At 33.4% G+C, this 27,966-nt stretch overlaps 1 protein-coding gene across 7 annotated transcripts in view; it reads left to right on the forward strand.

Moving 5' to 3' along the window:
• The window catches only part of STXBP5L (syntaxin binding protein 5L), a 451,491-nt gene that overhangs the window by 202,856 nt on the left and 220,669 nt on the right, over nucleotides 1-27,966 (forward strand). For all 7 annotated transcript variants that reach the window (XM_082711856.1, XM_082711861.1, XM_082711860.1 and 4 more), the window contains exons 8-9: nucleotides 21,105-21,188; nucleotides 27,175-27,298. In XM_082711856.1, the coding sequence (XP_082567982.1) occupies nucleotides 21,105-21,188; nucleotides 27,175-27,298 (208 nt within the window). The remainder of the gene's footprint in view (nucleotides 1-21,104; nucleotides 21,189-27,174; nucleotides 27,299-27,966) is intronic.

The raw sequence follows: 27,966 nt of genomic DNA on the forward strand, positions 1-27,966 counted from the left end.
TGCTCAGCGGGGAGCCTGCTTCCCCCTCTCTCTCTGCCTGCCTTTCTGCCTACTTGTGATCTCTCTCTATCAAATAAATAAATAAAAATCTTAAAAAAAAAAGGTTTTCTATAGGTTGTTGTTTGGATGCTTTAGTGAAGTTAAAAAGTTTCCACCTGCTTCCACTGTTCTAAGAGTGTTAAATAGTGTTAATTTCTTGAATGCTTTTCCACATGTATTGAGACATATTTTGTACTAATCTCAGCCTATTAATAATGATTTTATGGTCTAGAAAAACTTGGGAATACTCAGTTGGGCCTGAGGCCAGACCCACCAGACATTTCCCTTTTTCAGAGCCAGTGTTGTGTTTGGATAAGCCTCAGTTCTTATAATTAGTGGTCAAGATGTACCTCAGCAACAACCATCAGGGAACTTTGAAAAAGAAAGTTTATTATTTACAAGTGTTAGCGGGTATACAACATGATTGGGGCCACTCAGTGAAGCTATTGGTAGAGAAACAGAGTACATGGACCTGGGGTTCTGCTTTTAATGGGATTGAGGGCAGGGTGCCTAGGGTTTCACATGTTCAATTTATTTCTGAATTTAAAATATTGGAGCTGGAATTAAAGTGTGGGAAGGCAAAAGCAGTTGTCAACCAAATTGTCAGTTTATGTCAACCAAAGCTTTCTAAAAAGGAGGAACTTCATGGGTGGGGCAGCTTGGCTTCTTACCTAATAATGTAGCTGACAATGTGTTTATTCAAGATGGATGTCTGAAGAGGATTCTTCAGCAATCAGAAGCTTAAGGTCAGGCACTTATATTATAATCCAAAAAGCTGACTCTCAGGTACTTACACTACAAGATGACTATTCCTTAATTTGTTAATTTATTGAAATGTTAATGGATTTTCTCATTTAAAAAAATTTACATTTCTGTATAAATTCAACTTGGAAAAAACAAATTTCCATGGAGGTTTGGTGGTGAAGTGTAAGAAGGAACAAATTACTGATGTTAAGATTTGTATTGAAACAGCACAGTATCAAGGAATTAGAAAATAGACCATTCTCTAAGATACCATTTACTAAAGAAACTATGAATAAGTATATCAAATTGAAGAGTGTGTTCTTGAACTGAGCAGATGCCTATATTGTGTATATCTCCTTGAAATCTCTCAGCCTTGTCTCCCAAATTCTTGACTTTTTGCTTCATCTCAGTTTTGGCAGAATTAATCAGCTTCATATAGTACTATTTTCTTAAGTTGACTGGTTATGTGAAGTCTAAGCTCCCCCTTTAATTCTGGATTCAGATAATGTGCCACACTATAAGGCATGAGATCTGGCTTCCTTAATGGCTGCCAAAGGGGTCAAATGATACAACTCTGAAGTGAGGGGGTGTTAATTTTCCACAGAGAAAACCTTGACCAATATTAGAAAAGACACAAGAAATAAAGTTCTCTTTTTCTTCCTCCCTGTGGTTGGGCTATTCTGAATTATGATTTTTACACAGGAGCTGTTACAGATATCCAGCAAGGCCAAGCAGATACACCTGCTAAGTGATTGGCTGTGCCTTTTCTGCTTCTCCCTGTGAAATAGTGATTAGTGTGATAATATATCATCTTACTTTTACTTTGCTTTACTTCACTTTTCCTTTATTATTACAGCTCTGAGATTGCACTTCTCAGTGAAACATTAACACTTAAGCCTAGCCTCAGGCTGTTTTCTACAGAACCCTGGTTAAGACAATAGTTATCAGAATTGTTCTAGATAAGGGATTCAAAACTACCGTCAATGGGATAAAACTGTTTCAATGCCTGTTTTTGTAAAATGGTTTATTGGGACAAAGTCATGCTCACCATTATCTGTTTACTCTCCAAATACAAGAGCAAAACCAAGCAGTTGTGACAGAACTATAAAGCCTGTAAAGCCTAAAATATTTATTTCTATCCGTTTAAATAAAAAGTTTGCTGACTCCTGTTCTAGATTATAGACCTTGAGGATGGGACTTTGGGCTCGAATTGTCTCCTACTTAAAATTAAAGAACCCATTGAAAATACCAAGTGAAGTAGTTTTATCATGAAGTGACATCACAATTACTTAAACATCCTACTTTGATTAATTGGTAAAGGGGCTGATGGAAAGCTAAGACAATTGCTGATCAAGTACTGTGGTGTTTAATTGATAAAGAGCAAAGGTGATTATAATTATGATGGAAAAAAACAATTTCCTTTGATGCCACTTGTATTAATATCTATTCTGATATAAATTAACAAATTTAGTAGTTTGAAACAACACAAATGTCTTATCTTCGCTTTTGTAGGTTGGAAGTCCAATAGAGGTCTGACTGAGCTAAAAATCAAGATATTGACAGGGTTGCACTCCTGTCTGGTAGCTGTAGAGGAAAATTAATTTGCTTGCCTTTTTTAGCTTTTATAAACTGCACACATTTCTAGGTTTGTAATTCCCTTCCTTCATTTTTAAAGCTATCATAGCATCTCTTTTAAACTACAGCTGAGAGAGTTTCTCCACTCTTAGGGACTCATGTGATTAGTTTGGACTTAACCGGATAATCCTGGATACTCTCCTCATCTCAACAAATCTTAATTACAACCAATAAGTCTTTGTGTTGCTGTTGTTGTTTATTATTGTTGTTGTTGTCATTTAAGGTCATATATTTACAGGTTCTGAGGATTAGAGCATAAACATCTGTGGTTGGCATTATTTTGCCTACCAAATCTCTGGAGACTGAATGAAAATAATATGCTTAACTCAAAACAGTTAATTCCAGACTTAAGGCATGCCAGAGGCTTTTTAAGTAAGCTTTAAAGGAATTCTTCCTGCAGCTCTAGGGAAGACTGCTAAAAATGGGCCTGTTTATAAAGAGATAAATATGTAGTTTGATAGGATTTATTTGTTAAAGTCAAATTCTTGATAAGAAAAGAATGTGACTCTGACTCCTGGTATATTCAATTCCTAGCAAGGCCATAACAAAATTTTATATACTGGGTTACTTTAAACAACAGAAATTTATTATTTCAGCTTGGAGGCCTGAAGTCCAAAATCAAGATCTTGGTCAGGCCATGCTCCCCCCTCAGGGCTCTAGGAGAGAATCCCTCCTTGCCTCTTCCAGCTTCTGGTGATTCTCAGTGTCCCTAGATTTGTGGCAGATAACTCCAGTCTTCCTCTCTCTCCACATGACCTTCTTCTTTATGTCTCTGTATCCTTCTTTTACGAGGACTCCAGTCATTGGTTTTAAGGCCTACACTCTAAATCAAGGATGACTTCATCTCAAAATTATTTTTTTAACATTTTATTTTTAAGCAATTTCTCTACCCAACATAGGGTTCAAACTTACAACCCTGAGATCAGCAATCTCGTGCTTTTCTGACAGAGCCAGTTAGGCATATCTCATATCAAAATTCTTAACAAATTACATCTGCAAATTCTCAATTTCCATATAAATGCACATTCTGAGGCTCTGTGGGGACACTATTAAACCACTACACCTGAGATATGAAATTTGTGTATATAAGCCTGAAAATATTATAAACCCCACCCTCTCTAATTTCCTTGAAACCTCCTAGCCAACAAAAGTACCTCTTGACTTATTTCCAGAGAATGGTTTCTCCTTTTCTAGAAGACTGTAAATGACCAAGGAAATGAGGTAGTTTTCTTGCCTGATGATGTTTATTTACTGTCACAAGTTCAACCTTCAATTCCATTACATCAAGGCCAATAATCAGAATCAGATCTCAGATTTCAGCCTGGCCTAAAATGTAAGCATAAGTTTTCCTCCAGGAAGAAATAGACACTACGTGGAACCCTCTCCCCATCAAAGGAATTTAGGACCTGGATAATACTGAGAGTACATCAAATGTATAAGAACATTTTATTTTATTATATTTTTATTAACATATAATGTATTATTAGCCCCAGGGGTACAGGTCTGTGAATAGCCAGGTTTACACACTTCACAGCACTCACCATAGCACATACCTCCCCATCCATAACCCAACCACCCTCTCCCTATCCCCCTTCCAGTGGCAACCCTCAGTTTCTATTGTGAGATTAAGAGTCTCTTATAGTTTTTCTCCCTCCCGATCCCATCTTGTTTCATTTATTCTTTTCCTACCTGCCAAAACCCCCATGTTGCTTCTCGACTTACTAATATCAGGGAGATCGTATGATAGTTGTCTTTCTCTGATTGACTTATTTTGCTAAGCATAATACCTTCTAGTTCCATCCACATTGTCCCAAATGGCAAGATTTCATTTCTTTTGATGGCTGCATAGTATTCCATTGTATATATGTATACCACCTCTTCTTTATCCATTCATGTGTTGATGGACATCTAGGTTCTTTCCATAGTTTGGCTATTGTGGACATTACTGCTATAAACATTCAGGTGCACGTGCCCCTTCGGATCACTACGTTTGTATCTTTAGGGTAAATACCCAGTACTGCAATTGCTGGGTCATAGGGTAGCTCTGAAGTAGCTTTTGAGGAACCTCCATGCTGTTTTCCAGAGTGGTTGCACCAGCTTGCACTACCATCAACAGTGTAGGAGGGTTCCCCTTTCTCCACATCCTTGCCAGAATCTGTCATTTCCTAACTTGTTAATTTTAGCCTTTCTGACTGCTGTGAGGTGGTATCTCATTGTGGTTTTGCTTTGTATTTCCCTGATACCAAGTGATGTGGAGCACTTTTTCATATGTCTGTTGACCATCTGGATGTCTTCTTTGCAGAAATGTCTGTTCATGTCATCTGCCCATTTCTTGATTGGATTATTTGTCCTTTGGTTGTTGAGTTTGATAAGTTCTTTAAAGATTTTGGATACTGGCCCTTTATCTGATACATTGTTTGCAAATATCTTCTCCCATTCTGTCAGTTGTCTTTTGGTTTTATTGACTGTTTCCTTTGCTTTGCAAAAGCTTTTGATCTTGATGAAGTCCCAGTAGTTCATTTTTGCCCTTGCTTCCCTTGCCTTTGGCGATGGTCCTATGAAGAAGTTGCTGCAGCTGAGGTCAAAGAGGTTGCTGCCTGTGTTCTCCTCAAGGATTTTGATGGATTCCTTTCTCACATTGAGGTCCTTCATCCATTTTGAGTCTATTTTTGTGTATAGTGTAAGGAAATGGTCCAGTTTCATTTTTCTGCATGTGACTGTCCAATGTTCCCAATACCATTTGCTGAAGAGACTGTCTTTATTCCATTGGACATTCATTCCTGCTTTGTTGAAGATTAGTTGACCACAGAATTGAAGGTCTATTTCTGGGGTCTCTATTCTGTTCCATTGATCTATGTGTCTGTTTTTGTGCCGTATCATACTGTCTTGATGATGACAGCTTCGTAACAGCTTGAAGTCTGGAATTGTGATGCCACCAACTTTGGCTTTTTTTTTCAACATTCCTCTGGCTATTCGAGGTCTTTTCTGGTTCCATACAAATTTTAGGATTATTTGTTCAATTTCTTTGAAAAAAAATGGATGGGATTTTGATAGGGATTGCATTAAACATGTAGATTGCTTTAGGTAGCATAGACATTTTCACAATATTTGTTCTTCCAATCCATGAGCACGGAACATTTTTCCATTTCTTTGTGATTTCCTCAATTTCTTTCATGAGTACTTTGTAGTTTTCTGAGTATAGATTCTTTACCTCTTTGATTAGGTTTATTCCTAAGTACCTTAGGTTTTGGGTGCAATTGTAAACGGGATTGATTCCTCAACCTCTCTTTCTTCTGTCTTGTTGGTGTATAGAAATGCAACTGATTTCTGTGCATTGATTTTATATCCTGACACTTTACTGAATTTCCATACAAGTTCTAGCAGTTTTGGAGTGGAGTCTTTTGGGTTTTCCACATATAGTATCATATCATCTGCGAAGAGTGATAATTTCACTTCTTCTTTGCCGATTTGGATGCCTTTAATTTCCTTTTGTTGTCTGATTGCTGAGGCTAGGACCTCTAGTACTATGTCGAATAGCAGTGTTGATAATGGACATCCCTGCTGTTTTCCTGATCTTAGTGGAAAAGCTCTCAGTTTTTCTCCATTGAGAATGATATTTGCAGGAGTTTTTTCATAGATGGCTTTGATGATATTGAGGTCTGTATCCTCTATCACTACAGTTTGCAGAGTTTTGATCAGGAAAGGATGCTGTACTTTGTCAAATGCTTTTTCAGCATCTATTGAGAGTATGGTTCTTGTTCTTTCTTTTATTAAGGTATTGTATTACATTGATTGATTTGCAAATGTTGAACCAATCTTGTAGCCCTGGAATAAATCCCACTTGGTCATGGTGAATAATCCTTTTAATGTACTGTTGGATCATGTTGGCCAGTATTTTGGTGAAAATTTTTGCATCTTTGTTCATCAAGGATATTGGTCTGTAATTCTCTTAGGATCATTGTCTGGTTTGGGGATCAAGGTAATGCTGGCCTCATAAAATGAATTTGGAAGTTTTCCTTCTATTTTTTGGAACAGTTTCAGGAGAATAGGAATTAATTCTTCTTTAAATGTTTGGTAGAATTTCCCTGGGAAGCCATCTGGCCCTGGGCTCTTGTTTGTTGGGAGATTTTTGATGACTGCTTCAATCTCCTTAGTCGTTATGTGTTCAGGTTTTCTAAGGAACATTGTTTTTTTAAGGGTTTGATCATAGGAGTTACCTAGAGGGGAGTTCATTTACATGGGGGCACTCAACCATGTATTTGAGACAGTATTTTGAGAAGGACATCTGGATCTGGTCCTAATCATTTGTTGGAATGGCCCCTTCATGATGGATCTAACAAAGACATATGGTAAATAAAGAAGAGAAGCTAGGGCTTTTGGTATAATATTAAAGAGGAGGTCAGAAGATAGGGAGATGAGAATGTTAAAATGGACATATTATATTTTTTCTGACCTCCTAGAGGGTTCTTAAAGACACTGTCTTCACTTAACCTAATAAGTGCTCTAGAAAAAATGAGTACAGGTCTATTTGAGAAATTTGGTAGGGGTTATCTTTTTTTGGTCTTTGTTGACAGTAGATGATGGCAGAGATCCAGGTTCCATAGTATCTCTGGGGATTAAATATCATGGATTGGTAGAGGCCAGATGGTAATATTTGACCATCTGGCAATATGAACATAATTGCCATAGCAAGCCTGGATGGCAATGCAGATATCTATGGTAATAGCTAATATACATCATGCTGTTTCTAGGAGCAAAATTAGGTGAAGAGCTGATTGGGATATTGTTTGATTTGCACAATCAGAAAAAAAAATCAGCTCTTGACATTGACCATCAAAGTGGAAATTCACAACACTTCATCAGGTTTCCAGATATAAGCCAGCTCACAGATCTAGAGCCCACTGATGGAAAGGGAGAGGCCAGTTGCCTCTGAAGAAGGACCCTGAAGTGCTTCCATATGTACATACTGTAATTATGGAAGGATCTATGATCATTTGCAAAAGTAACTGTTTACTTTTCTAGTATTATTAGCTATAGGGTTGGAGCAGGCATTAATGCCAAAAGATCCAAAAAGTGTGATCCTCCAGTTAGACTCATGGCTTATGGATTATGTAACTAGGTGATAATTGATCTTTTGACTCAAGTATATCTCATAGTAGGTCCAATGGATTTTCAGACACACCCAGTTATTTTACACCACAACTGTATAATCTGTATAGATATGCACAAAAGCTGTCATAATTCTCTTACTGGTTTTCTGACTTTGGAATTAGAGCCATTACAATTGGAAGGAACAAATGGAAACTCCTAAAGCTTGTCTCTCCTTGCCATCATTGTAAATGGATGTCAGGAGGTATTTCTGGAGGAGTTTCAGAGATTTAGCACAAATAGAATTGAATGATGCAATAAGTGGTCACTGATATATCCTTGTTGAATTCCATTGTCTGAGCTCTGCAAAAAAACAAGATGATTTAGCTTGGTGTTAGTAGACCACTATAAAATTAACCAAGAGATTACCCCAATGACAGTGGCTTTGCTGTTGATACTTCTAAAGGTGCAGACCAATATCAGTGTGTCTCCTGATAAACAATTATTGATTTAGTGAACTTTTTTTCTCAGTATTTCAGTAGAGAAGATCAAAAGCAGTTTGCTTTTATAGAAAGGGAAAGCAGTATAACTTCTTGATTTTTTCCCAGGACTATGTTATTTTTTATATCTGTCATAAAATAGTCCTAGGAAAACTTGGTTGTCTTGACATTCTTTAGAAAGGATATGAGTTCATTTTCCTTATTATATAATACTAATTGGATGTGGTGAGAAAAAGTGACAAGTACCTCTGTAACTAACAAGATTTGTGTCAGAGGCTGGGAAGAAAATTCCAGAAAGATCTAGGACCTTGTCTTATATGTGAGGATATTGAGGATTCAGTGGTCTGGGGCATGCAGGGGTATTTCCTCTAAGGTAAATCATAAGCTTATGTATTTCTCTTTGCTAAGAGAGTGTCATGTCATTTGATGGGCCTTTTTGGATTCAGATAATAGTATATAATATCTTCAAAATTACTGTTTCAAATCATTTTTTATGATTATCCAAAAAGTCTGCTGGTGTTAAGTGGGATCTAGAGGTGAAAGGCCTCTTCACTAAGTCCAAGCTGCTTTGCAGGCCACCTTATTACTTGGTGCATATGATCTAATAGATCTGACAGAGATTAATGTATCTGGTAGATAAAAATGATCTGTTGGAAAGCCCAGCGAGAAAGTCATAACAGGTATTCTCCATTTTCAAAGCAACTCCTGGTATAATGAGCTCTTGTAGAGACTGAACACATAACCATGAGACACCAAATGACAATGTAACCTGAGCTCTCTGTTATGAATTAGATGGTATAATACTCATTGAATCATACAAGTGGGTGAGGGAACTGACAAACCATTTTATACGGGAAGTGATTTATTTAGGAAATTAGCCTTCAGCTGTCTAAAAGGCATAACTAGATAAACAGAGGTCCTAGAATTTCATCTGTTGCAACAATGCCTTTCTCTTAACCCATATATGTGGTCTCATAGGGTGGAGGTAGAATACCTAAAACCAACTGATGGAGGAAGACAGAATTCAGGCTTGCCTCACATGTCAGATAATTGGTTGTTATTATCTAGACATTGCTACTCAATTACATCTCCACTTAGGGGTGAACTTGAGTGATCTGATGAAGTAAAATTGTTGATCCCCAAGCAGTATAATTGTGCATTTCATATAGAGAGTGAAACACAATAATAAAAATCTGAAAGCAAAAATTCATTTCCACTTAGAAATTTAAAGACTCTCATTAAATAACTATGAGGTCAAATAGAAAATACAAACCAAAATTGACAAATATATTAAAATTAATACTGTAATACTGTAGTACTACATATGAATTATGAAATAAAATTTCTGTGAAATAAAAACAATTATAAAATAATACATAGCATTTAATACTTATGTGAATAAAATTTAGAAATTTAAATGAATTCAATATGAAACAAAAAAAACTAGGAAAATAAACAAAAAGAAGCAAGAAGGAAATGTAAAGATAAAAGGGGAACTTAGGGAGTTCTCCCATTTTTTTTTAAAGATTTTATTCATTTATTTGACAGTGATCACAAGTAGGCAGAAAGGCAGGCAGAGAGAGGAAGAAGCAGGCCCCCCACTGAGCAGAGATCCTGATGTGGGGGCTCGATCCCAGGACCCTGAGATCAGGACCTGAGCCAAAGGCAGAGGCTTTAACCCACTGAGCCACCCAGGCACCCCAAGTTCTCCCATTTTTAAGCTGTCTTATAAATTAATCAATATGCTGGTTCTTTGCACAGAATATAAACAAAAAATGCAAACTACTATCTGACCTCATTAAGAAAAGCAGGGGAAAGCAAAGTTACACAAATGATACACAAAACAAGAAGAAATATACTAAAACTAAGGAAATTTTTAAACATCCAAATTAAACTATTTTACACAACTCTAACAGATACATTTAAAAGCATAGGTAAATTTGGTAATTTCCCAGAGAAATAAATTTATCATCATTGATATCATCATTGACACTAATAAAGAGAGAAAGTTTAAGAAAATGAGGAAGTTATTTAATTACTATGCACAAATAAAAGTACCAGTCCCAGGTGGTTTTACAAGGAAATTTTACTAAATTTCAAAGTACTATTATAATACAATGCTACATCAACTATTCTAAAGCAGGGGTTGCCACTATGGCCTATGGGGCAAATCTGGTTTATTTCTTGTTATTGTAAATGAATTATTTTTGGTTTTGTTTCTTTTTTGATTTTGTATAGTCTAGAAAGTGTAAAATATTTACTCTTTGTCCCTTTAGTGATAAAGTTACCATCCTCTGTTCTGAGTAGTTTAAGAAAGGAAAATATTAAACTTGTTTTTATTTTATAAGTTATAACTAAGCCTGAAAAAATTTGCACAGAGGAAAACATGAATTTACTGAATTTATTAATATCAATGAAAAAGTCTTAAGTAAAATATCTTATAGGACACAGTCTCCAAAATCATATTCAAAAACAAAACACTGATAAATGGTGTTTTATCTAGCATTGCAAGGATAGTTACTATGAGAAAAATCCATCAATACATTTTGTCATTAACAGATCTAAGAAAAAAAAATATGATCATCTCTATCAATGCTGACAATATCTTTGAATACAGTTTAACATCCACAGTAATTCCACTTTTGTTAATGGAAGGCTATCTTATTTCAGATCAGTCCTACCACTGGGAGAACTACAAAATCTAGACAAAATATTTTTGAAAATCGGTTTGAGGGCACCAGAGAGTAACCAAGGCAGTGAACATTTGTAAGCTCTTGATTCCACAGAAAGAAACCCAGAAACACTTGCCACAATTTTCCCTTCTAGTTATTTTCCTATTTGAAAAGAATGCTAAGATATTAAGTAACCAAAGTTATTGGCTGAGAGGATAAGCAGAGTTTTCTCTAGTTTTATGGGCAGAAGAGTAGTGTGAGTAAGGAAGGGAGTTCAGGGCAAGCCAAAAATAAAAGTCTCTGATAGTCACTCCACGCTTTCAGTGTGACTCCAAAAGGATTTACCCTACAAATAAGGTTGAACCAGAAATAAACTAGTCCTTTAAATAACTGAAATTTTTCTTAACATTATCTGAATCCTTTTGGGATTAAGTTGATCTACCTTAGTTTAACTGTCTGATAAAATTTTTTAAAAATTCTTTATGGAAGAATAAAACATCACCCAGAGCCTTTATTTATCACTATATTTCTCCCACACTTAACTTCTATACTGAAAGTAAAAATAACATGGTATATAAAATGATCAGAATGATCAGAATTCACCAGAAACAAGAGAACAGACTAAGTAGAGGTAGAACAACAGGAAATTCAAATAGCAGTTACCAAATATGGACTTTAAAATAAGTATAATTGAAATGTTTAATAAATAAAAATGATAGAGGTTTCAGCAGAAAAATGAAAAGTGTAACTGAAAACAAAATAACTGATTATAAACAGAAGAAGAGAGAATTAGTGACCTGGGATTTAGGTCAGAAGAAAATATCCAAATGAAAACATGGTAAGCCAACAAGAAGAAGATAGATTAGGACATAATGAAATGTGGAATATATATGAATTGGAGTCCCAGAGGAAGAAAAAAGAGAATGTGACAGAGCAATTATTTGAAGAATGAATGGATGATAATTTTTCAAACTGATGACAGATATAAAAAATATGTACTATAGACTCAAAGCAAACTTAACAAAGAGTAAATTTCACCTAGACATATCAAAGACAAAGAGAATAATCCTAAAGCAGAGTATAGAAAAAAGTAAGACTAACATCACACATCTTAACAAAAAATAGGAAATGTGAAGACAATTCAATGAGCATGTTAAGGTACTGACAGAAAAAAAATCACCTACAGAAAAAAAGCCTACCCAGAATTCTATGCTCTACAAGAACACCCTTAAAAAATATGTCATGAAATTATAGCAACCAAACATAATTTGCAATAATAAATAGCAAATCTGCTCTTGTCAAAAAACTGTAATTCTCTATGGGAATGAAATTGATTATAAAAGAACAGAGATGTAGGAAGAGTAAAGAATTATGTAAGTCTAGGGAATATTTTATAAAAATAATTACTTCTGGGAGTGTAATACATTGAAAAATAATATATATTTAAGTTAAAAATTGGTCCAAATTTAGGATAAAGTCTGTTGAATTAAAGTTCCAAGGTTCTTCTAGGGTCCAAAAAGTAACACAAGTACTAATTTACATTATAGTTTAATAAGTCATAAAAACATTTTATATTCATGTGGTTAATACTAAAAGAATAATAAATATAAGTATAATGGGTAAGTTAATAGGGAACTAAGATAACAAAAATTATTAACCCAAAAGAAAACAACAATGGAAAAAATAACATTAAACAGATGGGGCAAATATAATGTAAGTAAATAGATTTGCTTTAAAGTATGACAGCAATTATATTACATGTGAACAAATAGTCTAAAGATAGTGATTTTCAGACTGTGTTAAAATAACATATTGTTACAAGAGACACATTCTAAACTTAAGGTTATAGAAAAGTTGAATGTAAAAGGATAGGAAAAAATACAGTGTGTTTACCCTAAGCAAAAACAAACAAAAAACTGTTGTAGCTATACTAATACCAAACAAAGTAGATGCCTTGGTTCAGGTTGCTATAACAAAATTCCATAGACTAGATGACTTAAATGACAATTATTTCTCATAGTTCTGAAGCGGAGAAAGGCAAGATTAAGGCACCAGCAGATTTGGTGTATAGTGAGGGTCCATATTCTAGATGGCCATCTTCTCAGTGTGTCTTCACACCGTAAAAAGGGAAATAGAGCTTTGTAGAGTCTCTTTCATAAGGGTATTGCTCATTTTCTTTAGGGTTCAACCTTTAAGATCAAATCACTCGCCAAAGCTTCTACTTCCTAATACCACCACAAACATAGGAAGCAAAAGTAAGCAAATAAAGAAGTAATTAGTGAGCATAAAGAAAATAATTGAAATGTATAGTACATTACACCATACATTATTTTCTAGTGTACATGGAGTTTTTACCAAAATTGTTCATTCGTTGAACATAAATCCTGTTTGAACAAATTTCTTTGTTCAAATTTGTTTGAAAAAATTTCTTTGGGATTATAATAATATTCAATATTTCCTCTAACCTCTGGAGAATTTAGCAGGATTGTTAGTAAAATATAAATAGGAAGTTTCCTAAATGCTTAGTAATTAACTGCTACACTTCTGCATAACATATGTCAAAGAAGAAATCAGTATCGAAGTTAGAATATATTTTAGGTTAAATTATAGAAGAACTATGATATGTCAAAACTTGTGGAATATAGCTAAACCTGTGCCTAGAGGGAAATATATACCTTTTGTTATGATTTTTCTAAGTGAAAAACTGTAAATCAATGATCTTAGTGTAAAAATAGAAAAATAGTGAAATAAACTCAAAGAAACTAAAAGAAAGATAATAAAGATATGATGGTTAATTTTATGTGTTAACATGAGCTAAACTGTGGGGTGCTCAGAGATTTGTTCAAATATTATTCTGGGTGTTTCTGTGAGGATGTTCTGGATGAGATTAACATTTATTTTTTTTTTTTTTAAGATTTTATTTATTTATTTGACAGACAGAGATTACACGTAGGTAGAGAAGTAGGCAGAGAAGCAGGCAGAGAGAGGAGGAAGCAGGCTCCCTGCTGAGCAGAGAGCCTGATGTGGGACTCGATCCCAGGACCCTGAGATCATGACCTGAGCCGAAGGCAACGGCTTAACCCACTGAGCCACCCAGGCGCCCCGAGATTAACATTTAAATAAGTAGACTGAGTGAAGTAGATTGCTCTCCCTATTGTGGGTGGGCCTCATCTAATCAGTTGCCTGAATAGGACAAAAAGGCTGACCTTCCTTCAAGTTAAAATAGGCTGACAGCTTTAAACTGGGACATCAGCTTTTTCCTGTCCCTGGACTTGAACTGAAACATGAGCTCTTCCTGTATCTGGAGCCTGATGGCCTTCAGATTGAGATTACACCATTGATTCTTCTAGTTCTCATGACTTTATACTCAGACTAAAATTACATTATTGATTTCCAGCTTGCCAGCTAGTCCTGCAGATCCAGGGACTAGTCAGCCTTTGCAATCCCCTGAGCCAACTTCTTATAATAAATTTCTTTCTGTTTAGATACATCCTATTGGTTCTATTTCTCTAGAGAATTCTAATGCAAAATAAAGACAGCAAACAGTAAAAGAAATAGAAAAGAAAAATATTGTACATTAGCAAAAACAAAACAATTCTGTAAAAATACTAATAAAACTTAGGCACCTGGGTGACTCAATTAAGTGTCCAAGTCTTGGTTTCAGCTCAAGTCATGATCTTAGGGTCATGAGATCAAGCCCTGCATTGGGACCCATCCTCAGTGTAGAGTCTACTTTCCTTCTTCTTCTTCTTCTGCCCCTTTCCCCTTGTACTCTTTCTCTCTCTAAAATAATCTTTTTAAAAAATACTAATAAAACTGATGCATCTTTGGCAAGTCTGATCAATAATCAAAGAAGACAAAAGGAATACAACCACTTTGCATGCTTCCCAGGAATACAAAATTGACTTTTCAAAATCAGTGGATATAGTCAATGTGCTGAATGGGAAAAATATTTAGCCAAGAATACTTCATCCAGCAAGGCTGTCATTCAGAATAGGACAGAGAGAGTTTCCCAGACAAACAAAAACTAAAGGAGTTTGTGAACACTACATCAGCCCGGCAAGAAATATTAAAGGGGACTCTTAAAAAGACCAAAAACTCTTAAAAAGTCCAAAAGTAACAAAGACTAGAAAGGAATAGAGAAAATCACCAGAAACACCGACTTTACAGGTAAAACAGTAGCACTAAATTTATATCTTTCAAAAATCACTCTGAACATAAATGGATGAAACACTCTAAACAAAAGATAGAGGGTATCAGAATTGATTAAAAAAACAAGATCTACTTATGTGCTGCCTACAAGAAATTCATTTTAGACTTTAAAACACCTGCTGATGGAATGTGAGGGGATAGAGAACCATCAATCATATTAATGGATATCAAAGGAAAGCTGGCTTAGCCATACCTACATCAGACAAACTAGATTTTAAAACAAAAACTGTATGTATCAAGAAACAAGGAAGGCCATTATATCTTAAGGAGTTCATCCATCAAGAAGGTCTAATAATTATGAATACTTGTGCCCCCAACTTCATAGCATCCAAATATATAAATCAATAATAAGCATAAAGAAACTCATTGATAATAATACAATAGTAGTAGGGAACTTTAACACCCCACTTACATCAATGGACAGATCATCTTAAGCAGAAAATCAACAGAAAACAATGCTTTGAATGATGTGCTGGACCAGATGGACTTAAGAGATACATTCAGAACATTTCATCCTAAAGCAGCCGAATACACATTCTTTTTGAGAGCAAGCAGAACATTCTCCAGAATAGATCACCTAATAGGTGACAAATAAGGCCTCAACAAATAAAAAAATTGTGGCCATACCATACATATTTTCAGACAACACTATGAAACTTAAAGGCAACCACAAGAAAACTTGAAAAGACCACAAATACATGAGGGTTAAAGAACATCCTACTACAGATTGAATGGGTTAACTAGGATATTTAAGATCAAATAAAAGAGCACATGGAAACAAATGAAAATGAAAACACAACAGTCCAAAACCTTTAGGATGCAGCAAAGGCAATCCTAAGGAGGAAGTATATTGCAATAGAAGCCTACCTCAAGAAACAAGATAAGTCTCAAATATATGACATAACCTTACACCTAAAGGAGCTAGAAGAGGAACAGCAAATAAAGCCTAAATCCAGCAGAATGAAAATAATAGAGATTAGAGCAGAAATAAATGATGTAGAAACAAAAGAATCATTAGAACATATCAACAAAACTAAGAGCTGGTTCTTCAGATGAATCATTAATTGGATAAACCCCTAGCCAGACTTAACAAAAAGAAAAAAGATAAAGGGTCCAGATAAATAAAATTACCAATGAAAGAGCAGAAATCACAAACAACACCACAGAAATCCAAGAGAATATTGTGAAAAATTATATGCCAACAGATTGGTCAATCTGGAAGAAATGGGTAAATTCCTAGAAACATACAAACTACCAAAACTGAAACAGGAAGAAATAGAAAATTTGAACAGACTGATAAAAAAAACAAAGAAATTGAATCAGTAATAATAAAAAAAACAATCTCCCAACAGATAGAAGTGAGTGAAAGAAACCTTGAGGGACTCTCAACAATAGAGAATAAGATGAGGGTTGATGGAGGGAGATGGTGTGGGGGATTGGCTAGATGGATGATAACTATTAAGGAGGGCACTTGTTATGATGAGCACTGTATGTAAGTATGTAAATTGTATATAAGTGACGAATTACTGAATTCTATCCCAAAACCAATATTGTACTATATGCAATTTAAATTTAAATTTTATTTGAATTTAAATAATTTTTAAAAATCAGTGGAATTTTGTTATTTACAAATATAGAGAAAAAAGTGTTTAACAATAAAAAGATAGAAAAGTGTTTGACAAAAATCAACTTCCCTTTGTGATAAAAATTTCTTGTTACACTAGAAGAAACGAACTTTGTTAATCTGAACTTAATTACCCAGAACTATGAAAATACCCTCCTTAATGATGAATTAATAAGCTTTCCACCTACATTCTGAAATAAGACAAAGATTTATATCATACTCCAGTTTAACATTGGAGTTAAAAATATTAATTATTAATATTAACAATATTAATTATTTTAAAAAGATGAAAATGAATTGGAGCTTTGATGTGCAGCTTATGGAAATCAAAATTGGTACAACCACTTTGGAAAACTGTTTGGCAGTATCTATTAAAGTTAAACATACTCTTACCCCATGAATCAGTGTATACCTGACAGAAATTCATATATATATTCTCTAAAAGACATATACAAATTTGTTTACAGTAATGTTATTATATTACCCATAAAATAAATAAATTATGTATTGTCCTACCCAAACAATGAAATACTATAACAATAATAAAAGTGAATGAATTATTGCTATAAACACCATGATTAGAAATAGGAGCAGGACAGAAAAGGATATGTTATATATAATTCTACTCATAAAATGTAAAAACAGATACCAATAACCTATAGTTAAAAGTCTTTAAAAGAGAAGATAAAAAGCAGATGGAAATGTTGATTGGTTAAGGGTATGAAATAGGCTTCTGAGTATCTTGGATTGTTTTTTTCTATTCCTTGATTTTCTATTACATTTTTTGATCCAAGTAGAATTTTCACAGGTATATTCAACTTCATAATTTGCTAAAGACATCCACAGTTTGTGTGCTTTTCTCTATGTAGTCTTCAATAAAAAAATATTTATTAAAAATTAAACACCTATTCCTGATAAAAGAAATTTATTTAAAATTTTTTTCTTCTTTTCATATGCTTTTATAAAATAATAAATTTCCCTCTTGCTGAAGTTAAATCTGTATCCCATAACTTTTAATATAAGGAATTTTTATTCTGTTTCATACTTTTCAGTATAATTTCTTCTTTGACCATAATTACTTAGAATATATTTTTTAGTTTCCAAAATATTTTTGTTAGTGACTTCAAATTTTATTTCATAGTTGTTAGGAAATATGTATCTGTGATTTTGATTTTGTGGTATTTAATAATTAATTTAACAGATATTTATCAGGTACTTATTTTCTTTAGATACTGTTCCAGGTCCTGATGATATAGTAAACAGGAAGTCACCTTACTTCTTTGCCTTCACAGTACTTAAATTCTATTGTGAGAGATAAATTTTAAAAATTATATATACGTATTATATAAGAATATAATATACAATTATATATAAACATATGTAATATATAATATATTTTTGTGACCAAGGTGATACTCATGTTTTGTTGTGGTCGGACATGATTGCAGCATGATTTTGTATTTGTCTTATCATAGTCACAGAGTAATCCTGTCAGATGTCTCCTAGATTTCAGGAATTTCTTTTCTCTTTCTCAATTCCCTAAGTGATTCTAATATTTTTTCATACTTCCTATATCATAATGTTGTATAGCTATCTCAATAACTTACATTTTGAGGTTATACAGTTTATATTTTGTTATTTACTGTAGTTATTACTAGTGTTTTATAAACAAAGCAAGTTTTATCTTTCAGATGTTTCTATGAAAAAATATAATAGCATTTTAGATTATTACTTCTTTACATCTTAGGGCTCAAATTTTAAAAGGTCATATTATTCTCTTGCTAAGTGAGATTTTCCAAACTTTTTGGACTTACAGATCTCCTCTCCTTGGATTCCATAGGAACTGGTTTAATGATACATCATTTTCTCTAGTATGTAAAAAGAGCTGATTTGAAGTTAAAATGCATCTTACTACAGTATTTATGACATTATATAAATTTTAACAAATATTTTTAAAGTTTACACTAAATTTTGACTTTGAATTTAGCAAGTGATTATGCCATTTAATTTAGTATGTAAAGAAGCTCAATTTTTTTGTCAAATCAGTTTTCAAATTGTATGTGATTTAATGATGAAATTTCTATTTAAGCCATTCTGACAGGTGTAAGGTGATATCTCATTGTGGTTTTGATTTGCATTTCCCTGATGACTGGTGATGTTGACTATCTTATGTGTCTGTTGGCTATCTATATGTCTTTTCTGAGATAATGTCTAAGTCCTCTGCCTATTCTCAATTGGATTATTGTGCTTTTTAAAAAAATTATTTATTTGGAATAAGAGAGAGCATGAGAAGGGGGGAGGAACAAAAGGAGAGGGAGAAGCAGACTCCCCACTGGGCAGGGAGCCTGTCATGGGGCTCGATCCCAGGATCCTAAGATTATGACCTGAGCTGAAGGCAGACACTTAATCATTGAACCACCCAGGTGCCTCTTAATCAGATTGTTTTTTGGTGTTGAGTTGTAAGTTCCTTATATATTTTGGATATTAACCCCTTATCAGATATATCATTTGAAAATACCTTCTCCCATTCAGTAGGTTACCCTTGAAAATTAAAAATAGTAATACTAATAGGATTCAATAATTCCACTCTGGGTATTTACCCAAAGAAAACAAAAACATTAATTCAAAAAGATAGATGCACCCCTATGTTTATTGCAGTATTATTGACAATAGCCAAGATATTGAAGCAACCTAAGGGCCCATCAGTACACAAAAGGATAAAGAAGATGTGTAATTTCTTAATGGAACATTATGCAGTCATAAAAAAAGGAGAGTGTTATGTTTGTGGCAACTTGGATGGACCTAGAGGGTATTGTGCTAAATTCATATTAGAAAAGACAAATATGATTTTACTTATATGCGGAATCTAAAAAATCAAATGAATAAACAAAAAAACAGAATCTGTAAGTACAGAGAACAAATTGATGGTTGCCAGAGAGTAGAAAGGTAGGGAATGGGCAAAATGGGTGATGGGAAGTGGAAGATCCAGTCTTCCAGTTATTGAATGAATAAGTCCCAGGAATGATACTATAATAAAGTTGTATGGTGGCAGATGGTGGCTACATTTATGGTGAGCACAGAATAACATAGAAGTTGAATCACTATGTTTTACATCTGAAACTAATGTAACATTCTGGATCAACTATACTTAAAAAATGTTGGTTAAAAAATAAAGATAAAAAATAGTAAAAATAAAATCTTTAAATATGTTAAAACTTCAAAAAATATACATTGATTTCATGACCTGTTAGCTGGAATTTTTAAATTTCCTTTTAAAACTAGCTCATTTGTTTTTGTCAATTTTTGTGTTCTGTTATAAAATGTTCAGGTAAATGGTTAGGTCTCAGGATGCTATATAGGAGTAGCTTACAACCACCACACGATTTTCTTTTTCTTTTTTTTTAATCCCCATACCTTTTTTTTTTTTTTTTTTTGAAGTTTTAAACATCAATTTTATTTTATTTTGTTTTATTTCTTTTTAGGAGTAAATTTTTCTTTTTTTATTTTATTTTATTTTATTATGTCCAGTTGCCACTGTCTATTTTCTATTTTTACCACTAGTGTTTTGGAATTATTGGAACATTTTTATGCATTGTGTAGGAATTTTCATCAGAGAAATACTACTAATGGATTTCAGGAAAATCATCTTAAGGCAAATTCATGGGCCTGCCTGAATATTATCACTATTTATCATTATTATCATTATTTGATAATCTTTTTATCATTATTTGATATTCTTTTTGGATATTAACCCCTTATCAGATATATCATTTGAAATTTTATCATTTATCATTATTTGATAATCTTTTTATCCTTCCTGTGTTTTTAAACTAATGATACAGTAAATTTAATAAAATATAACTACAAATATAACTCAGAATTATATGATAATAAAAATCATCTACATGGCTAGCGGTATTTAACTGAGTGAATCTTGAATATGATTATCTATTAATCATTATCTGCTCTCAAATACTTCTATTTTAAAATTAACCCAAGTATTTTGTTGTCTTATTTATTGATTTATAAATAAATAACCATTTTTAATGATGCATATCTCTAGAATACCTTATCCACTTCTGAGGGTTCATAAATCACCAGTTTAATATACTGACATAAGTCAAAGAGAAAATAGGATTTTAAAATAAAGAAATAAGCCAAATGTATGCTATATTTTTTAAATGCATAGGACTGAATTGCATATACATTGGTTATTAAAGTTATCCCATTTCATCCTTTATTTCATCTTCATTTTCTATGCCATTTTTATTTTGTTCCAATTTTCTTATTTATTTTTATGTACATATGTGTATACACACAGACACACACACAAACACACACATTTCCTCAATTTCTCTTGAAAATTGGGAATGAGGATGATTTCATTGGGAATATTTATTGAAGCAGAGTTTATTTGCCATTTTTTTAAAATGTAGGAAATTTATATTCAGGTTCTGAAAAAATTGGCATTCTAAATATAATTGTATTTTACAATATGATTTTACTTTATTGTATTAACATTAAACTTTATTTGGAACAAGTTAAAATTAATGTTAGAATTATAAAAATGATTATTCTAATGTTTTCCAGCTGCTGATAGGTTATGAAAATGGTACTGTAGTATTCTGGGACTTGAAATCTAAAAGAGCAGAACTAAGAGTTTATTATGATGAGGTAAGTCACTTCTACTGAAATATTTGAAAAGAATATTATGACTTTGTACCTGTTTTCTACTTGTAAGCTTTGTATGTTACAAATACTTTTAACATTGGGTAACTGTTCGGGTCTGACCCAGTGTTTCATATTGCCTCCTGGCATTTGCCTGGGTTCCATCTCTGGATTGTTCTCCTGAATGAGAATTCTGCCTTGATTGACTATTTTGGGGTCCTTTTTGGCATCTTAATTTACATTGGTGCTTATTACCTCTCTTTTTGCTTATGTTAGGTTATATGGTTATTATGTCTTGCCTCATTGTCCTTAAAATCTTTAAAGACACTATTCACACCTTTCTTAGAAAATTCTTTTTCTGTGACAGAAAACTTAAGAGATCACTTTGAAAGGCCTTATCATATAATACTTCCCTTCTCAGAATAAATATTGATTTTGTAAATGGTAAACCTTAATAACAAGGGTAAGATCTTAAAGTGAGTTTTATTGTACATAGTTGAGATTTAATTAGGTTTTTACTTTAGTTGTTCAAAGATTGATTCTAGGCCATTAAGGATTTCCCCATTCAGAGGAAGTTAATGTGAAGATAGACTGGGGCAAAAAGTGAAAAATTGTAATTACCTCTTGTAATTTTGGGAATAAATGTGATCATGTAAACTCTTAATTCAATTTAAAAAATGGTAGAGTAAGGAGAGATAGGAAGAAAATACAGGCCAATAATCATTATCTGGTATCACCTGCACTTATATGAGAAGAATGCAGAAGAATTTAAGGCACCACTGATATAATAGGAAGAAAAAAATTTTTAAAACACATTTCTTTGTGTGCCACCTCCCATCCCCTCATAACAGTTGCATTTTTAAGTTTTGGTGCTTAAAGATATATGCCTTTGGATATCTCATAAGTATACACACCCCCAATTCATTTCTTAAGAGTTCTGGGAAACTAAGATTTTATGGTATATACAAGATACTTCTTGTAGTGAGAAAGAGTTCGGTGGTAAATGATACAGCAATTGGATAATCTGGTAATGACTGGTGGAAAATATTCTGGCAGGTGATGTCTTATAATTATGCTCTTTGTGATCAACTTCTAGGGCATCTTGAATCATAAGGAAAGAAGGTCCTAGGGAGCTAAGCTAGATTTTTCTTTTATTAAAATACAAAATACAAAGATGATATTAGTTATTGCTTCCTCTCTTAAGACTAGTAACTAGATAAGAGTACAAATATTATCTTAATAACCAATTGGAAAGAGTATGTCTTCTAAAAAGGACATACAGAGAAAATGATAAAACAACTAGTTTTTTGTTTTTAAAGGTTTTATTTATTTATTTGACAGAGAAAGATCACAAGTAGGCAGAGAAGCAGGCAGAGAGAGGAAGAAGCAGGCTCCCTGCTGAGCAGAGAGCCCGATGCGGGGCTCGATCCCAGAATTCTGGGATCATGACATGAGTCGAAGGCAGAGGCTTTAACCCACAGATGCCCAAAATACTACTACTACTACTACTACTATTACTACTTCTCCTCCTCCTCCTCCTCTTCTTTCTTCTTTCTTCTTTCTTCTTCTTCCTCTTCCTCCTCCTCCTCCTCCTCCTCCTCCTCCTCCTCCCTCCTCCTCCTCCTCCTCCTCTCTTCTTCTTCCTCTTCTTCTTCTTCTTCTTCTTCTTCTTCTTCTTCTTCTTCTTCTTCTTCTTCTTCTTCTTCTTTTCTTCTTCTCCTTCTCCTTCTTTTTAAATTTATTTATTTGACAGAGAGAGAAATCACAAGTAGTTTGCAGAGAGGCAGGCAAGTCTCCTGCTGAGCAGAGAGCCTGATAAAGGGCTCCATCCCAGAACCCTGAGATCATGACCTGAGCCCAAGGCAGAGGCTTAACCCACTGAGCCACCGAGGTGCCCCTCAACTAGTTTTTTTGTGGCCTAAAACACTGTAAAAGGAAGACTTTCTAACCTTAAAAAGTGAGTGAAAGTAATTTTGCAATGAAGTGTTTAAATAAGCATTAGTGATATTTAAGTAAGTAGAGTACTACACTATACCTACTTTATACCTAGAAATAGTTTTAAATATTGACTTACACATATGCATGTATATATGCATACAATCTATTTACTTTAATGCATAATTATACATCCTATCATTTTAGTTAGTTAGTTATATACATGATTTTAGGAGTTTAGGAGTTAGTTATATACATGATTTTACTGCCAAACTTTTAAAACTTTCTTCAGCACATTACCTCTCATATTTAGAAAATTTTTTCTTTTCTTTTTCTAAATTTAATTTTATTTTTTCAGTGTTCCAAGATTCATTGTTTATGCAACATACCCAGTCCTCCATGCAATACGTGCTATCCTTAATAACCACCACTGAGCTCAGCCATCCCCTCAGCCCACTCCCTTCCAAAACCCTTAGTTTGTTTCTCGGTCCATAGTCTTTCATGGTTCATCTCCCCTCTGATTTCCCCCAATTCACTTAATACTATTATGAAGTGGTTTCTCTTGATTACAATACAGTGATCTCTTGATTACTATACATAGTTACCCATTCATAGTCTTTTAAGTTCCTCATTAAACCTGTGGCTTTACATCAGCCCCTCCTTCCTAAAAATGGTTTCTTCCCCAAAATGGTTTCTTCCCTTGTTTTTGTCTTTCTACCTCATTTTTCACCCTTCCTTTTTCCATCACTGATTCTTTTCTTAGCTTTCTTTTAAATTATAGATACTCGAGTATTTTATGTCTTTACCTTCTTCATTTCACCTCCAGGTTGCATTTATATCTTCTCCCATCATTTCAAATATAAATTTTTATTCTAATAAATTTGAAGTCCTTGTATCTCTCACCTTTACTTTTCCCCTAACCTCTTGATCCATATATCTAATGATCTATTGCATAAGACCAGATAAATATCTCATTGGTACTGAATTTATACTTAAAGATCTAAACTTTTCTGTTTTCTTTTTCAGTTTTAAATTTTTTTTTATTTTAAATTTTAAAAAAAGTTTTTAATCTTAAATTTTTTCAAAATTATTTGTTTTTAACCATTAGAGTCATATTTGTGTGTGTGTGTGTGTGTGTGTGTGTGTTTTAAGATTTTATTTATTTATTTTACAGATAGAGATCACAAGTAGGCAGAGAGGCAGGCAGAGTGAGAAGGGGGAAGCAGGCTTGCCACTGAGCCGAGATCCCGATGTGGGGTTCGATCCCAGGACCCTTGGGTCACAACCTGAGCCAAAGGCAGAGGCTTTAACTCACTGAGCCACCCAGGTGCCCCCTTAGAGTCATATTTGATCCTTTCTTCTCTATATCTCATATGCTATCAGTTTTGTAGTCTCTTAGTTCTGTTTTTATATTGTCCCTCATTCATTTCTTCTCTTTTTTCAGTCCCACATTCAATGTCCTAGTCTAGGTTGTTACGTTTTGCCTAAAAGACTATGGTAGCCTTTTAACTAATTGCATTTCCTCTGATATCTTACCTTTTCAGTATTTTTCACTAATAAGATTATCATTTTAAGCCATAGATCATATAATTCTCTACCTCAGAACCTCTGAATGGCTCCCAGTTATCAACAATACAAGTTTTTTTTTTCCTCTACTTGAGATTCAAGGCCCTGATGTTATCTTTTCCCTTTAGTTTAATGCAATGTATGCTTCTATACACTCCTCACACTTCAGACATATTACTATTTCCTAAACATATTATTTATTTCCTACCTTAAAGCCTTTGCTCCAGCTAATTCCTTATCATGAACTCCTTTCTTTCCTATTTCGCATATCAAATCCCATTAACTTTTTAGCCACTGTAAAACTATTTCAACTACGAAAGTAGCCCCTTAAATAGCCATAGATGAATTGAAAGTTTTGCTTTGTAAATCCAAGATAATTTTCAGAAATAACTATATGAATTTACATATCAGCTGTGAAATTTTTATTTTATTACATCAATATTTCTAAATAATCTCTTACAGAGAAAACCCTCAGAGTTTGATATGAGGATATAGCCTTTTAATTCCTTGAGTAGCTGCTGTTTTTCCTTTTTTCATGTTGGTACCCAGCTTTTTGGGTTTTCTTTCTCTTTTTTTTGTTTTGGAGAAACTCGATCACAGCCATGAGTTGACCAAACCAGTTAGTGTTTTATCTTCCATATTTTGTTTTCTATCTTTTAAAATTCTTCTTGAATTAGTTGTATTTGTGTGTGTGTGTGTGTGTGCGTGTGTGTGTGTGTGTTTAGTAAACTCTTAAAGCTCTTTTTAAAAAAAGGAGTAGGGTATAATGAAGTTAAAAGAATTGGATACTTATCCATTAAATTTATTCAAATCCAGCTCTTCAATAATAGACTGACGCCCTCTAATAGCAAGCTGGTTTTATATGCCTACTCTTTTGTACAATAAGTATACTTCTTTTATGGTACTTATTTTGCTTTTGTGTTGTAGCTGTTATTTTTCTATTTGTCTTCTTTAGTAGGTAGAAATTCAGTAAGATAGGAAGAAGGGTTAAGGCTGGAGATTCTCTCTCTGCCCACACCATTCGTAACAGAGAAGTCTGAGAGAACTTTAAATTGACTGAGGCTCATCAAGTTAACACATAGAAGAAGCCTTAAGTGGCATTTCCACTGAGCCATCTATAAAAGTGAGAATAAGCAAAGAAGAAGATGACAAGTGTTTTCTTTCTGTCTCTACTGAATGCTGGCCGAAAAAAAAAAAAAAAAGTGTTTACCTAGTAATGAAGAATACAGTGAGAGAAAACATAAGCCCAGAGTTTCATGTTATCTGTTTTATTTAACTAATCTTACTTATCTTGAGGTACAGCTTATATCTTATGTCCTTTATGATATGTCTAATGATTACTCTAGCCAACAATTATCTGTAACCCTAAATAATAATACGTATTATTTAGAAAACAAATAATAGTTTTAAACACACATATCTTAGGTTAGTATAGTGTATATATACATAAAAACTAAATCTTAGAAGTTCCAAACAATATTATTAACATTCATTTATTTCAGTCTTCCTTATCTTGCAGTTTTTAAAGTTCCTTTAAGTAAAGGGTAACATTGTATACATCTGTTCAGCTTTTATGTCTTCTAGAGCTTCTCTCATTGTGATCACACATTACTGAAAGACCAAATAAACTTCATGGTTTAGAAAGAATACAAAGTGGGAATATGTAATGACATTACTTATTCATTCAATAGATATTGAGTATCTACTTTATGCAAAGCATTGTGCTACCAATGGGAATAAAGCAATATATGGAAATGGAATAATTACTTTTAAATTTTATGTAACTCATATCTTCCGAGTAAATTTACAAAAGAATTTTTGAACTTTTCTTGCTTAAACCTTAAATTGCCATATAAATAGCATATGTTAGGGGTAATACAGTGATTGAGATTATGGGTTGTGTAGTTAGATAGAAGCTGGCTTTGAATTGTGTGACCTGGGCATGCATATCAGTTTCTTTAGGTCTATTTCACCATGTGTAAATTGAAAAAAAAAATGATACCTGCTTTATAAAATTAAAAGAGTTAACATAAATACTTTGGCAAGGGAACTGGCACATAGTAAGCCCCAGATAGTATCTCTTCATGTAAATTATTACTTAAATTGGCCACTTTAAGTGAAAGTAAGCCTCTACCTTTCCAGAAATTATCTTCTTATAATCTTACTTTTGCTTTTATGTAAATAACTTTTCAAAGGATCATATAGGATACAAGAAGGACATAGAATTTACAACAAAAAGTTCTAGGCTATAATGATATTATGAATGTGCTGAACTTGTCTTTCTCTTGGGAGATAAGTTTTTGTAGTCTTATGTAAGCTTATAGAGGATTGAAGCTGACGATAGTATGATCTGGGTCAGAAAAATTATTAATGTTTCTTAAGTATTTTTGATATAATAATTTTACCTCAGAGTATTTTTCCTTTGGAATATAGAATGCTATAACATATCAACTTTCCCCCTCCTACTTGTCTTTAATTATTATTTCATTAGGCTATTCATTCAATTGATTGGCATCATGAGGGCAAACAATTCATGTGCAGCCATTCAGATGGTAGCTTGACCTTATGGAACCTGAAAAGCCCAAGTCGTCCTTTCCAGACCACAATTCCACATGGTAAGGTGTATGCTTTTAAAAGAAATAAACTCTGGAGATACAGTGCCTTGACTTGAAGTAAAACAGGTGGTATCAGTGTGTTTGGAAGAAAGTGATAGGATATACCTTCTGGTTCTAAATACCTTTTCATATCTCCTTCAGATCCCCTCATTATACCACTCTCCCTGTTTATCCACTTTCCTACTTTGTGATGCTTTTATAAAGACCTTTCCAAGCAAAAATTGCAGAATGGATGGTTGATGTATCTGAAGCAGTCCTTAGGGTTAAGGAGGTAGTGAGAATGACATTATATAGATCTGACTTTCAGACCTATTTCCTATACTATTTTATAGTTTGTCATTTTCTAGATTCTCTCATTTATTTCCATTTCTACCATTTGATTCCACCAAAGGTGAGAACTATGGTTTTTGCTGTAGATTGAATTTTTATTATCTTTCTTATCAAAAGGAGGTATTTATTAATTGTTTATGTTCCACCTAACTGGAAAGAACAAAAAGTTCAAATGAATAAATATCTTTTATTTGATGACCATATTATTTCTGAGAATGTTAGTGGTGATGTGAGTTCTATATTTCCATTATACCATTGGTTGTTTATAAGAATAGAGAGGTCAAATCCCAGTAGTTAATCAAACACATCCTATTTTATAGTTTCTGAGCACTTATTAT

This window comes from Mustela nivalis (assembly GCF_964662115.1).
Source record: "Mustela nivalis genome assembly, chromosome: 1".
Lineage (NCBI taxonomy): Eukaryota > Metazoa > Chordata > Mammalia > Carnivora > Mustelidae > Mustela > Mustela nivalis.